This window comes from Gopherus flavomarginatus, chromosome 19, assembly GCF_025201925.1.
Source record: "Gopherus flavomarginatus isolate rGopFla2 chromosome 19, rGopFla2.mat.asm, whole genome shotgun sequence".
Classification (NCBI taxonomy): Eukaryota; Metazoa; Chordata; order Testudines; family Testudinidae; genus Gopherus; species Gopherus flavomarginatus.
This window is the reverse complement of record NC_066635.1, coordinates 3,094,114-3,108,857: the sequence shown is the minus strand read 5'-3', so window position 1 is coordinate 3,108,857 and position 14,744 is coordinate 3,094,114. Positions and strand designations below refer to the sequence as shown.

At 46.5% G+C, this 14,744-nt stretch overlaps 1 protein-coding gene across 1 annotated transcript in view; it reads right to left on the bottom strand.

The window, feature by feature from the left end:
- Nucleotides 1-1,549: 1,549 nt before the first annotated feature.
- The window catches only part of MPO (myeloperoxidase), a 40,541-nt gene continuing 27,346 nt past the window's right edge, over nucleotides 1,550-14,744 (bottom strand). The window contains exons 9-13 of the mRNA XM_050928984.1: nucleotides 13,640-13,886; nucleotides 11,652-11,822; nucleotides 8,417-8,654; nucleotides 4,173-4,384; nucleotides 1,550-1,947 (exon numbers count right to left, since the gene is read on the bottom strand). Coding sequence (XP_050784941.1) covers nucleotides 1,925-1,947; nucleotides 4,173-4,384; nucleotides 8,417-8,654; nucleotides 11,652-11,822; nucleotides 13,640-13,886 — 891 coding nt within the window. The 3' untranslated portion in view covers nucleotides 1,550-1,924. The remainder of the gene's footprint in view (nucleotides 1,948-4,172; nucleotides 4,385-8,416; nucleotides 8,655-11,651; nucleotides 11,823-13,639; nucleotides 13,887-14,744) is intronic.

The window sequence follows — 14,744 nt, the reverse complement described above, 5'->3', positions numbered from 1 at the left end:
GGCTTGCCTCTCACTTGGGGAATGGTGGGCTATGCATGGAATGAGACTATGTGAACTAGATCTGCTCTAGAACAAACTGGAATTAATTCAGGGAAGTTCTGTGGCCTGTGTTATACAGAAAGTTAGACGAGGTGGTCACTATAGGCCCTTCTAGCCTTATAATTAAACAAACTGTTTCAGGTATTACTTCATTTCCACGCTAAGAAAAGGGAAAGAGAGCTTATTTACAAACACAGGCTCAAAAAAGAGTCACTGCCACCTTTATTGTGCCCAGTTTCCCACATAAATTGGCATGAGTGTAATAAACAGCTTCCTGCCTCCCCAGGGATGCGATCATGCTTCTGCTGCTTAGGCACAGAATCAAACCATTCTGATGACAGAAGAGCTCTAACAGAGAATGATTTTCTTCTCTGACTTTGCTTATTCCAGTTCTACCATGACACAGGGGCATGTGCAGTGACTGAGAGAGGCCTCTGTGTTCTGAGCAGAAGGGATGAAAGCCTTCAAGCCCTGACAGTCAGAGGAGTCCCCTGTTGTGTAATGCTGAAGATCACACTGTGGCTTTGTGACAGTCACTAACAATTACTGTTCACGTCCCAAACTCTCAGCCTCGCACAGCAGAAGATTCTTTGCACTGATGCCTGAGTTAATTAAATTAACTGACGATTAAATTAAACTGCCAGAGGAACCACACGAGTGAACACAAGGGCTTTCCAAATGTCTATGGCCTCTGTGACTGGATAGCTAGGCACCAAATCACCCACACCTAGGGCTGCTCTGCACAATTCTAGCCACTTTAGCTGGGCACAGCAACTCTAATGCCAGCGGACCCTGTCCCAGAGAGCTAAACAATTATCAACGCCACAATTGCTGGTGGATTCCCCCTGCCTAGGGGAATCCTGAGGTGACACAGAGCTTGTGTAATGTCTCCTACACCTCAGCTGCCAGATGGGGATGGAGCCAGGGGAAAGGAAGCATAGTTAAGGCATCCCTGCACCCCACTGGTCATCATCTTCCAGCTGCTCTAATGAGCACCAGGACTGGTCCCATCACCCAGGTTTAGGATGCAAAGACTCATGCCAAGTGCTTCTTCACCAGCCCAGGGAACTGTGGCTGCTGTGCTAATTTCCTTTCACATATGGTGCTAACATTAGTGGCGCGTCCTTCGTCTGGGACTACCAGAGCTCCACAGTCTGTGAAAAGACTAGGAATTAAGGAGTTAATGTCTTATTCCCTCAATAGGGACAATCTGCTGACTCACCATTCCAGGAAAAACAGCGAGAGAAGCTTTTTCATTATAAAGAAACCAAAGAACAATAATTAAGTGGCATCCTATGGCCGACAATCGTTACTGTCTCATTCAAAGGCACTCCTGGGAAATCAGCCAACTCTTAAAGGAAAAGTTCTAGTGATTTGTTATAGTAACTCAGAGAGCAAAACAGATTTGTAGTAAATAAGAGACATGTTAAAAGTTCATTTCAGTGAAATTCTAGTGCATCCGTTGGACTGCCTTTGTCCTACAACACCAGCTCCCAACAGAGACCCAGGTAGTTATGGAAAATCAGACAGAAAGAAATGGCTCTTCAGACAAAGCTGATTTAGGCCAAATTTCACAAGAGGGCAGCTTCCTGGCTGATTGTGAATTATTCTGTTGTCATTTTGAAAACTCATTTTGGTGTCGTTCTCTGCTCTGTGATGTCATGTTTAGAACATTGCATACATTGCACTGGAAAGTCTTTTAACAATGCTCACTTTAATTTGGTTGCATCTCACTGAAAAGGCCTCATGCAAAACAAAATCAAGCCAGACGATAGCATTTATGCCATGTATTCCAGGCAGTAAAAGCATTAGACTAAACGTGGTAAAGAATCCTTGCAGGCAGCATCCTGAATCCAGCCCTCCAGGGGAACTTCAGTTTCCATGGTTAGTAGTCACCGGATGCTTCTTCTGTGGGGTGAAATAGGCAAGGTGTTAATACAGCAGTGAAGGCTCCAGGAGGCTGGGATTGTGTTTCATCTCTATGAGTTAAGCAGGAACAGAAGGACAAGCGGAGACGTATCAGACAAAGAGGAGAGAGGCAAGATATCCACCAGTGGATGCCCTCAGTCTCTGTGGGAGGTGTTCACCTTGCCCAGCTGGAGTCCAATACAGCTAAGCAGGATTCCCTTCTGACTAGGCACAGGAGCCAACAGATGGCCAAAGAGCCTTTTTGAAGTGCGACTTTTAAGTTTGAGACATCTACCAATGAGAACTCTTGATACTTTGTGTACAGTGTCCTTCAGGCCCCTGACATTTTAACCAATAGAACCGGAGCATGCAAAGCTACTGGTCAGGAAGGGTGGCAATTGGTTGTATGTCGCAATGGGTCCACCTGATTTAGTCTATAATCGTAACAATTAGATAAACGTCATTAATAAGTTAATTTCTAAGTTTTTCCAATGTAGCTTGGGCATGAAATGTCAGTGTTTTATCTGTCAACTATTAGCTGTGACTTAGCTGCTGAAGAAGGGAAGCGATGTAGCTCAGCTGAGAACCTGAAGGATCAGAAGGGGCAGAGGAGCAACTGAGTTCTGCAGGAGGACAAGGCAGGGAAGCACCCACCAGCCCTGCTCTAGCCTGCTGGGGGAAGCCCAGGGCTGCAAGCCAGAGCTTGCATGGCAGTAGAGATCTCCTCGAGCCAGACCTCACCTCTCACGTTTCCTCAGATACCATCAGTCAACGCTCCCAGGCTGCAGCCACCCGGTGTTCCCTGGTTACCAGGATGGCTGTTGTGTGAGAAGGGGATCCGCTAGCCTCTGCAGGGGTGTGACCCACTGCAGCTCACCTCTTCTAGCTCCCTGCACCAGGACTCCCCTTGGCAAGCCATAGTGAAGCATCCTCCTTCTGCAGCACTGAACTGCTCCTCACGTCCATCCCACAGCCCCTGTGCTCTCTGCATTGCCCACTGGCAGAGCTGGTGCTGTCCTACTGGGGGCTGTAAGCAGGAATATCCCCCCCACACACACACACACACTACTAAACCAGGCAAATTCTTATGATAAAAACTTTGGGACTCCTTGAGCTGCTCAGGACCCTAAGCAATTGCTTAGTCTGCTCAGGAAGCCCAGGAAGCCAGCTCTGCCCACTGGGCTCCCGCTGGGGCTCCTCACACACCTTCTTCAGTTGCCAGGAGCTCCAGAGGCATAAATGAAAACAGTTCTGAAGAATAATAGAAACAAGAAGCCAAATCCCATGCTGCAAAGGGACCTGCGCCTGAGATCTTAGAGACTTTTCTGGGGGGACTCCATACATTCTGTGAATTTTTAGCTCCGGGGACCCAGAAAAACATTAGATCAAAAAGCTAAATTTGGAAAAGAGGCATATTTAAACCTTTAGAAGTTCAACATACTCCAGCCACTTAGTCCAGATCCAGGTCTGGCGGAAATATCAGAAACAATATCTGTACTCAGAATCTTTCTTCATAGGAAATAAATGAAATAAATTTTAGCGTAAAGTGGAAATCTCAACTCAGCCTTATCTATGGAGCCCACACCTGACTCTCAGCAATTATTTGCTAAGCACTGACAATGTGCTCAGCACAAGACATAGCAAGGACAGACGGCCAGGCTGGAGGGATTGCTGCTCTGACCCAGTATGGTAAGTCTGACGTGAAAGGAAGACCCTTTCCTGAGGAGGTAACAAGCCAAACATTTATATAAAGTCATCCCTGGCAGCCCAGGTCAGCTTTACCTTTGACCAGCAATGCTGATGGGCTGCATGCCCATGAGCTTACTCATAACAGACCCAATTTTCAAGCCTGGGTGCCTAAATGGAGGCGTCTATATACCAGTTTTTTGGACCTAAGAGCCAGCTTTACAAAGCTATTTAGGCACCTAAATCTGTAGATAGGCACCCAGCGGGATTTTCAAAAGCACTTCAGTGAATTACATGCCAGACTCACATTGATTTTCAAGGGAGTTAAAGTATCTTAATCTATTTAGGTGCTTTTGAAAATCCCACTAGGCCCCTATTTGCATCTTTAGGCAACTAAAAACCTTTGAAAATATGCCCTGTAGGTATTTATCTAGGCTCCTAAATGCAGATGCAAACATGCATCTTTGAGTATCCTACTTTGAAAATTGAGTTCCCCATGTTACGTTGAGTGCAAGCCAGCCAATTCACTCTGTACCTACTTTCCCCTTCACGTGTTGATCTCCAAGCCGAGAGGTCCAACTTCTGGATCTGATTGCAGTTCACAAAGTCTCTGGGATATCTATTGACGTGGAAAATATTCCTAGGAACCTCAGTAATGCGGGTGTTATCACAGATTATACGTGGCAAACTGATCCGTCTCAGGGCGCCTCGCTGCTGGGGAGTGAAAATCCCTGTGTTCTCCCACCAGAATCTGCCAAAACAGGAAAACAGCAGAACCAGATTTTATCCTGTGGGTTTCTATAGACTCGGGATCATTGGCATGTCATTTCCAGTGAAACCTGAACACCAGCAACACCTTTCTTTTGTGAGCTTTGCCATGAATGGGGCTTTGTAGTGAGGCTGAGTGTGAGGGACCACTATGCTCCCCTGGGTGGGTGGAGCCAAACCTGCCCCGCACCCCTCACTGGATGTCCCAGGAGCTCAGCTGCTGCCGAGCTAGAGGAGAGACCAGACGTCCCTGCCAGAGCCTGGCTGAGCTCTGAGCGGACCGACACTTTGCCATCGGTGGGGGGGGGGGGGCAGACGAGGACGCCGAGGAGCAGCCGGAGCTACCTGTGGCCAAGTACTCTGACGAGAGGTGGGATCTTAAGACCAGAACTCAGTATTGTCCCTATAAGGCAGTAATGGAAGGGCTGGACCTGCAGAGGCTGGTCCTTAGCCAGGTAGAAGTTAAGGGTGCCATATCACCTGCTCCATAATTCCTCTTTCCGTAAAACAGGTTTTCCTGCCCTATGCTCACAACAGCTATTGCAAAGCACTTGCCTACAAGCTATCTGACCAGATCCTTGGCCCATCTTAACTCCCCTTTGGGTTGCTAGTGGCACAAAGGGGACTAAAAGCTAGCTTAAGGCAGAAATGGAGGAGGCTCCCCCAGAGTGTGGGTTTCACCCTGGGGGTCACAGCCCCCTCTTCCTTCCTATATTGCTAAACAGATAAGGGGCCCCAGTAGAAAAACCCAAATGGTCGAGAGTCACGGTCCTAGTAAAAAGGAAACCGCAGCTGTCATAGGGCATGACCTTTATCACCTATTTCCTGCCTGGGCAGGAGGTATTTGGGGGAAGGAGGCAGCATGTTTAGGATGGGGCCAGAACACAATGTGTACTGCAGTGTTTCAAGCTGGCAGAGCAGCCCCTTGAGGTACATTATCCACTGGTGCAAGTTAGAGAGGCCCAGAGTCTGCTCTAACTTGTGCCATGGTGAAGTTTGGCCCTCAATAGCTGTGAGGATTGAAGTGGAGTGGAAAGTTGGTGAAAAGCCACCTATAACCCCCTCTTCAGGTTCTGCGAGTGCTGCTGTGTGTACCTGGGGGCCTGGCCCGCTGTGTAGCCAGTATCTAACTCAGTTACACAATCTGGACACAATCTGGACTTCTTGTTGCATGAATACTGCTAGTTATAACCCTGTGGTTTATCTGGCCCAACTAGTGCACAGATCCAGGAATGTGAAAATGAAGAGTTTGCATGGCCCCAGATGGGGAAAGGCAGCTCCAAAAGTGCTCTTGTTAAAGGAACTTTGTTTTCACCTACAATCCATCAGTGATCTTCCAGAAAACACCATCCTGGCCGCTATGGAGGTGGAAGCCCTCTACACCAACATTCCACACAAAGATGGACTACAAGCTATCAGGAATAGTAGCCCCGATAATATCATGGTTAACCTGGTGGCTGAACTTTGTGACTTTATCCTTACTCATAACTATTTCACATTTGGGGACAATATATACCTTCAAGTCAGCGGCACTGCTGTGGGTACCCGCATGGCCCCACAGTGTGTCAACATCTTTATGGCTGACTTAGAACAACGCTTCCTTAGATCTCGTCCCCTAATGTCCCTACTCTACTTGCGCTACATTGATGACATCTTCATCATCTGGACCCATGGAAAAGAAGACCTTGAGGAATTCCACCATGATTTTAACAATTTCCATCCCACCATCAACCTCAGCCTAGACCAATCCACATAAGCGGTCCATTTCCTAGACACTACTGGGCTAATAAGCGATAGTCACATAAACACCACCCTATACCGGAAACCCACTGACCGCTATACTTACCTACATGCCTCCAGCTTCCATCCAGGACCCACCACACGATCCATTTGTCTACAGCCAAGCTCTAAGATATAACTGTATTTTCTCCAATCCCTCAGACAGAGATAAACACCTACAAGATCTCTATCAAGCGTTCTTAAAACTATGATACCCACTTGCTGAAGTGAAAAAACAGATTGACAGAGCCAGAAGAGTACCCAGAAGCCACCTACTACAGGACAGGCCCAACAAAGAAAATAACAGAGCACCACTAGCCATCACCTACACCTCTCCAGCGCATCATCAGAGATCTACAACCTATCCTGAAAGATGACACCTCGCTCTCACAGATCTTGGGAGACAGGCCAGTCCTCGCTTACAGACAGCCCCCCAACCTGAAGCAATTACTCACCAGCAACTGCACACCGTACAACATAAACACTAACCCAGGAACCTATCCTTGCAACAAAGCCCGATGCCAACTCTGTCCACATATCTATTCAAGTGACACCATCATAGGACCTAACCACATCAGCCACGCCATCAGAGGCTCATTCACCTGCACATCTACCAATGTGATATATGCCATCATGTGCCAGCAATGCCCCTCTGCCATGTACATTGGCCAAATGGGACAATCTCTACGCAAAAGAATAAATGGATACAAATCTGACATCAGGAATCAAAACATTCCAAAACCAGTGGGAGAACACTTCAACCTCTCTAACCACTCAGTGACAGACTTGAAGGTGGCAATTTTGCAACAAAAAAACTTCAAAAACAGACTCCAAAGAGAGACTGCTGAACTCTAATTAATATGCAAATTAGATACAATTAACTTAGGTTTAAACAGAGACTGGGAATGGTTGGGTCATCACACTAATTGAATCTATTTCCTTATGTTAAGTTCTCCTCACACCTTCTATGGGTCTTCTCAATTATCACTTCAAAGGTATTTTTTCTCCTGCTGACGATAGCTCATCTCAGTTGATTGGACTCTTCCAGTTGGTATGCATACTTCCACCTTTTCATGTTCTCTGTATGTATAAATATCTCCTGTCTGTGTGTTCCATTCTATGCATCTGAAGAAGTGGGCTGTAGCCCATGAAAGCTCATGCTGAAATAAATTTGTCAGTCTCTAAGGTGCCACAAGTACTCCTGTTCTTTTTCGTTTTCACCTGTGAGTGCTGAGAGTCATCACTTTATCACGCCATCCTGTCCTCATCCCATCAGTGGTGATATCTAATCATACACACTGCAGAGGCATATAAGATCCTGAATTGTATTCTCCTCCATTGCTGAATTGCTTTCTTCCTCCCCTCCCCATCTTTCTTCCTATCCTCTCATTATCCTAGCTTTTCATTGAGTCCTGAAATCAGCGTGACACCCCTCACGAGAATGTGAACCAAGGTCCAAGCTGCAGGCGTCATGGCTGACTTGCTGGCCAAAGCATCCAATCATAACTAAAGAGCAGTCCACTGTTCCAAAAACATCAAGAAAAACATATTTTACCCCTCTTTTCTATCCTGTCCCTCATCCATCTTGTGTCTGTCTGTTTGATAGCAACAGGATTGGTGAATGTCCTTCACACATCAGGACTGACAGTAGAATTAATCCTTACCTTTTCAGCAAAGAAAGATTATTAATGAAAAAGGAAACTGATGTTTTGACGCTGAAAGGAGAGAGTCTTTGATAGGGTCAGACTAAGGTGGGGTTTTTTTTTTTGCATAGTCGCTCAACCACAGTTTCAATATAAATGCTTGGTTTAATTCCTTGGTTTTTCTTGATGATGCAGGGTGTGTGTGTGTGTGTGTGAGAGAGAGAGAAAGAGAGCAATCAATAAACTTTCAACTTGAATGAATACTTTTGGGTGTTTGCCAAGTAACCAAGTACAACCAAGGCCGCTGTGAAAAATAACCCCTGGCCTATCAATCACTGCTGAATGTGGGACAGTGAAAGAATTTATAAACATCTTTAACTCTTTAGGCCTTGGAGATTAAAATCCTTACAAAAGATCCCCAAAATGGAGGGACCCAGAATGCTTTTTTAAATGCTGGTCCTGGTACTTTACCAGGAAGGAAAGAAAAGTTTTGGAAAAAACAAAATCATATATGGAGCTCGCATTCAGCTCCCCAAAACAAACAGCCTCCTACCCTTAATCACTGGGATTCCTGTCTTTGTATGACCACTTACCTGTCCCCATCTCGTAATCTTCTGAACTGAGATCCAATGATGCAAGCCATGGTGGGCCCAACTCTGCCATTGGGAACAAACGGCTCCGCGAGTGCCCCAATCCAGATGTCGATATTGTATGGTGTCCCGTACAGGTCCATGAACTTCCTGGCCAGCTCACTATTTCTCAGCACTGCAGAGAGTTCAGCGAAGTTGCGAGGCTGTGAGAGCCCACAGAATTGTCTCCAGGCGTTATACCCTGAAGAACCAGAGCACAGCAGTCAATACCTCCATCTCCCTCCCATTGGTGTCAGCAAGTTGTTCCTCTCTCTTTGAGTGACCCAGTCACTCATTTGTTTCTCGTGTATTTGAAGACTTTTCTAAAGCTATCCCCTTATTGTCTCTGTTTTTCATTTCTTTGTGTCAATTCTTTGCCACTTTAGTTCCCATTTGTATCTTACCTGGCATGGCCTGTATAGTTCAGGCAGGATGTCTATTCTTTAGATAATGCTGATTTAGATGCAATCCTTTCTTGCTTGACAGCTTTTACTCTTTCTTTGTTTTGGTGTCAAAGGCACATGAATAATTGTGTCTCTCTATGGAGTCGTCAGTTACTTTCAGGCTCCATTTACAGTTTAAGATTCTAATATGTTCTTCTACCTGCTCTTCACCAAGACGATCTTTGGCTGTATAGACGGGGGAATGTTGAGTAGAACTAGTGAGGGGCTGTCATCTCTGAGTACATCACTGTTGGGACACTACATCCCATTCTGGTCTCCCCACTTTAAAAAGACTATTGAAAACCTGGGCAGGGTTCTGAGAAGAGCTACAGGAATCATCGGAAGTCTGGAAAGTACAACGTACACTAAAAGATTTAATGAGCTCAATATATTTCACTTATCAAAACAAAGATTAAGAGACTCGCTGATCCTGGCCTGTAATTACCTGTCTAGAGAAGGCCCCAGGCATTAGGGAGCTCTTTGCTCTAGCAGATAAAGGCAGGATGTGATCCAATGGAAGCTGGAGTTAGACAAGTTCAAATGAGAAATAAGTTGCAGCTTTTTAACAGTGAGTGTAATGAACCATTGCAGCAGATGAGCAAGGGAGGGAGTAAATTATCCTCATTTAGAGGGTTTTAATCAATTTGGGTATTGTTCTAAATGTTCTGTTCTAGTTCAGACACCTGGTACTAGACCCAATAGTGTTTCCTTACATAGCAGGGAAGAATTATTCCCTCCACTGCAGGAAGGGCAGGCTGGTGTTATATTGTCTGTGTTATGCTGGTCAGATTAGACCCTAGAGATTATTTCTGGCCTTGAAAACTGTGAATTTATCACCATTCCTCATAATTTTGAAATCTGCCCTATTAAATTTCCCACCACAATGCTATTGTAGTTACAATATCAGCCTAACTGGGCAGTGATCACCATTAGCCCAGGAAGTTCCTACGCTCCATTTTAAAGTTATTAACTCCTGTCTGTTACTCAAGAGTAAGGGCTTGTCTGCAAGGAAAATGCTGCAGCTGCACCACTGCAGTGCTTCAGTGAAGATGCTACCTACCCCAACAGGAAGAGTCTCCTGTCGGCACAGATATTCCACTTCCCCGAGAGGCGGAACTAGGTCTACACCAGGGACTAAGTCGGTTTAACTGCGTCACTTAGGGGAGTGGATTATTCATTCCCCTGAGCAATGTAATGATACTGACCTAATTGCCCGGTGTAGACCATGTCTGAATTGAGAATTGCTTCTTCTGTAGGTACCTAAACAGGCTGATGTAAAAAGGTATCATTTTGGTACCATATTGCTTCTCCAAACCATTCCCTGATTCATAGACTGTAAGGTAGGAAGGGACTATTAGATCATCTAGTCTGACCTCCTGCGTAACACAGGACAGAAATTTTAGCGTACCCTGTGTTGAGCCCAAGCTATGAGAATAGCATAGCTGAAGTCAACATATCTTAGATAGACTTAGAATCATTTACTTCGCGTCCTCGTGGCGCAGGATCAACGGCCACCGCTCCCCCGTCGACTTTGCTTTCACCTCTTGCTGAGCTGGAGTTCAGCAGTTGACGGGAGAGCGACTGGGGATCAATTTATCACGTCTACACTACACACGATAAATCAATCCCCGAAAGATCGATCGCTACCCGCCAATCCAGCGGATAGTGTAGACGTGCCCCAACAGTATGTGTCTAAGTAAAGCATCTCTTCCAGAAAGGCTCCAGTCTTGCTCTGAAGACTTCAGAAGGTGAGAATCGACCACTTGCCTTGACAGCTTGTTCCAGTGGCTAATCACCCTCTATTAAAAATGTTGCCTTATTTCTCATTTGAATTTGTCTGGCCTCAGCTTACAGCCATTGGCTCTTGTTCTGCCTTTCTCCACTACATTAAAGAGCCTTTTAGCATGCAGTATTTTCTCCCCGTGCAGGTACTTATATAGTGTAATCAAGTCACCTCTATATCAGCTAGATCAGCTGAGTTTTTTAAGTCTCATGTCACTGTAAGGCATTTTCTCCAGCCCTCAAATCTTTTTGGGGCACTTCTCTGTACCATCTTCAATTTGTCATCATTTTTTTCTCATTGGAGACACCAGAACTGGACGTAACATTCCAATACTGGTCCCACCAATGCCGTACAAAGGTAAAATCACCTTTGTACGGTAGTGAAGGGGCACTTTGCCACACAATAAGGAGGCACACACAGGACATGTGAGAAGATGCGATTTGTTGAATCAAACAGGCAGCATGGTTCAGGAGCTGGGCACAGAGTTAGAATGCAGAAACTCCTGAATTTTAGTCCTGGCTAGGCAATGACTCTTGCAGACAAGTCATTAGTTTCCATGACAGTTTTGCCATTTATCAATTGAAGATAATATGTTTGTTGTGACACACAGAGAAGACCATTAGCACCATTCTGTGCAATGTGATGTGACTGCAAAGGGTTATGCTGCTGAGCACCTAATTCCAGTCAGCTCCTAGCTCCACCTCGGCTGCTAACTCAGTGGCTAACTTTTCTACCTACTGGTTTACTGTGGCATAGATCCCCAAAACACTGGGCTATTAATATTTATTCTCCATGTCAGATTTTTTTTGTCCCAGCGTATGTGGAAGGGTTAAGGCTGACTACATTTCTCCTTACATTTCTCCCCATCTAGACTATACTGCAATTTACATTCATTCCTGTGGGGTTTGGTATATTGGTTTTTCCTCTTTTTCTGGAGTTTTGTTTCTGAGATGGAGCCAGCTGGGATCCTCACCTGGGAGACCTTTATCTCTGCCGCGCTGCATGTTAAGTGCAGGTAAATCCAGTCCAATCCTCGTGACCTGTTCAAACAGCCGATCCCGGAGTTCATCCACAACCATTTGCTGCTGTGTCATCAGTTTGGCCGGATTAGTCATCAAGCCACGGAGAATAGGGTCAATGCCACCTGCAGTAATTAAACAGCTACCCGTAAATGGCCTTCCACATCCAACTCCATCATTTGAAACAGAGTCCCCAGCTGGGCTTTTCTTCATACATTTATTGGTATAGCAGATGACTTGGAAACCTAAGCTTTGAATTTCCTGACATCTGGCAAAGGACTCCTTCGGAAAAGGAGAGTGGTCCAGCAGTTAGCATGCTGACCTGGGACTCAGGAGACTTGGGTTGAATTTCCTGCACCATCACAGACTTCCTAGGAGGCCTTGGGCAAGTCGCTCAGGCCCCAATCCAAGAAAGGTGCGTGGCCATTGTAAAGATTCACTTCTCAGTTCCTGGAAAATCAGGGGACTCACAAAGCCTGAGGCAGGCACCAGTGCATGGGGGCACAGAGAGAGGCACCTGAGGAAAGGCTCCACAAAAGCTCGGTGGGGAGCTACCTGAGCTAGCCAAAGGGGGAGGCGGATCAGAGGGGAGTGTTCTAAGCACCACCCCCTCACAGAGTTCAGCACCCAAGTCCAGGCTGCAGGACGGATCTCTGCTAGCAATCCACAGCCAGGAACCCCTCTGCTGGAGTCAGGAGGTTAGGTGGCTGCCTAGCTTCCCACAACACTGAGGAAGCTGCCTCGTGTATAACCTCAGTGCACTGGTTAGGGCACTCACCCGGGATATGGGAGACCGAGTTCAATTCCCCCTCTGCCTGATGAGAAGAAGGGATTTGACCCTGCTCATATGAACCCCCTAACGACTGGAGTATGGGAATATTCTGGTAGCAGGTGCTAGTCTCTCTTGTGGAAGCTGTTCTACTCTAACTAAATATTAATTGGGCCAGAGAAAGCGTGAGACTCTCCCTATGGTCCAGTGGTTAGGGCACCCACCTGAGAGGTGGGAAAGCCCTCTTCAAACCCTGTCTCCTAATTGGGAAGAGGATGGAATTAAACTGGGGTCTCCCCCATCCTGGGCAAGTACCCTAGCCACTGGATTAAAAGCTATAAGGGAGGCCAGCTCTGCCTCCTCCTCCCTCCTTGTCTGACTGTTCTGGGTAGTGTTAGGCTTGTTTTGAGCACACCGACTGGACTGGGCCCTGCAGGAAGATAGGTGGGGGAACATGGTCTGGGCAGAACCATGGACCCCAAGAAGCATTTAGGCACCTAAAGGGTTAAATGGCAGCTGAATGGTTGTGACTTGCAGTGGTGCCTAAACAGGGATTTGGTCCCCTAAAGCTGGAGTTTAGGCACGTACGCCCCTTTGTGGACCTCTCCCTCACTCTCTCTGGGCCTCAGGTCCCCATCTGCAACAAGGGACGGTAAGAACATCAGAATGGCCATCCTGGCTCAGAGCAATGTCCATCTAGCCCAGTGTCCTGTCTCTGACAGTGGCCAATGCCAGATGTCTGCACAATCTCACAGGGGCGTTGTGAGGATAAATACCTTAAAGAATGTGTCAGACCCAGACCCTACGGTGATGGGGACCATGTAAGTACCTCACATAGATTCAAATTTCCTGCATTCAGGTCTTTTTTCCTCCTCTTTCAATTCTAGGAATATTTTTATCTTTGGTATTTTATTAGCAACTATAACCCTTTAACCAACCAGCCGTGAGCTTCCCCAAGAGGCTGGTTTCTACTTTGACCACTCAGGGGAATTGTGCTGGGATGGCAAGATGCTTTGACCACCCGTGACTGGCAGAATTCACTGGCTGATTTTGAGACAATGACCCCTATTTTGATGTATCCTGTTGTGAAGTCTGGCCATCGTGGCAGACGGGAAGGGTCTGACCAGAATGGGTGCGGGGCAGCGGAACGCAGAACTGCAGGAAGGGTTTTACCTTGTGTCACAATTTTCCACATAGCAAAGAATTCTTTGCTGAGGAGGCTTGGGGGGCCTACAGGCTGGTAGCGATTATCCAAGCGGAACACAAAGGGCTGAATCGAAGCATGACCAAAGCGGAAAGCGATGGTGAAGATGCTGGATATTCGGGGATCCACAGAGTCATTGTACTTCCGGTAGGAAGGAATTGCTGTCTTAAAGGTATTTCCCAGCAGGCGGGGCAAGTAGTCTCTGAAGGTTATTATCTGGGGGAAAACAAGGAGAGGGTGATCCACTCATGGCACCAACCATCAGCTCCCTGGGAGTGCGGAGAGGGCTATGCTCTTCTCCCAAGAGTCATTCTATGTAACTGTTTCAAAACCACCTGTCTGGGAATACATGATAAAAGGGCAGGTGCTTGCACAAAGTGGGAGCAGAGAAAGTGCACAGGACAGGGACTACCCAACAATCATCTCTCTGTTGACGTGGCCAGACACTCTTTTCACCCAAACACACGTTAGTCCCAGGCACTACTTGTAACTTACTTCCTAACTTTGTGGCACGGACTCATGGTCCTTTCTACACCTGGCCGTTTTATCATGTGGTCAGTGATGCATTCTTGAGCAAGTCAGATTTGGGTGTCAGCACAAAAGTCCTCTGCGTATGGCTGCAGCTTCCCCAGCCAGGCGATGGTTTCAGAATCTCAGCTTTCATTACAAATAACAAAGTTTCTGCCCCTCATGTTTGCTCAGAAAATAACTAAAACAGGCTATTGTGAGCATGTCAGACCTGTCCTCTACTTCCTACGCTGGCTTACCATAGAATTTCACATTAAGTTCAAGGTCTCAGTCCCAGGGTATCTAAAAGACTAGCTAAAGCTCCCAGATGAAACCTGTGATCAACACACCACTCCCATAGCACGGTGGAACTCTCAATAATCAGGGTAAAGATCATCTGTGTAGGAGACAGGATTTTTTCCAGGGTTTAGTCCAAGACAGTGCAATGAAATCCCCCATGAACCAAGGACCATCCCAAATCTCCTTACATTCCACTTCAGGTGCAAGGCACATATCTCTGACCTTGCCAGTCAAAGGGGGCTGGTGGTTCCTAAAAGATGTAATACT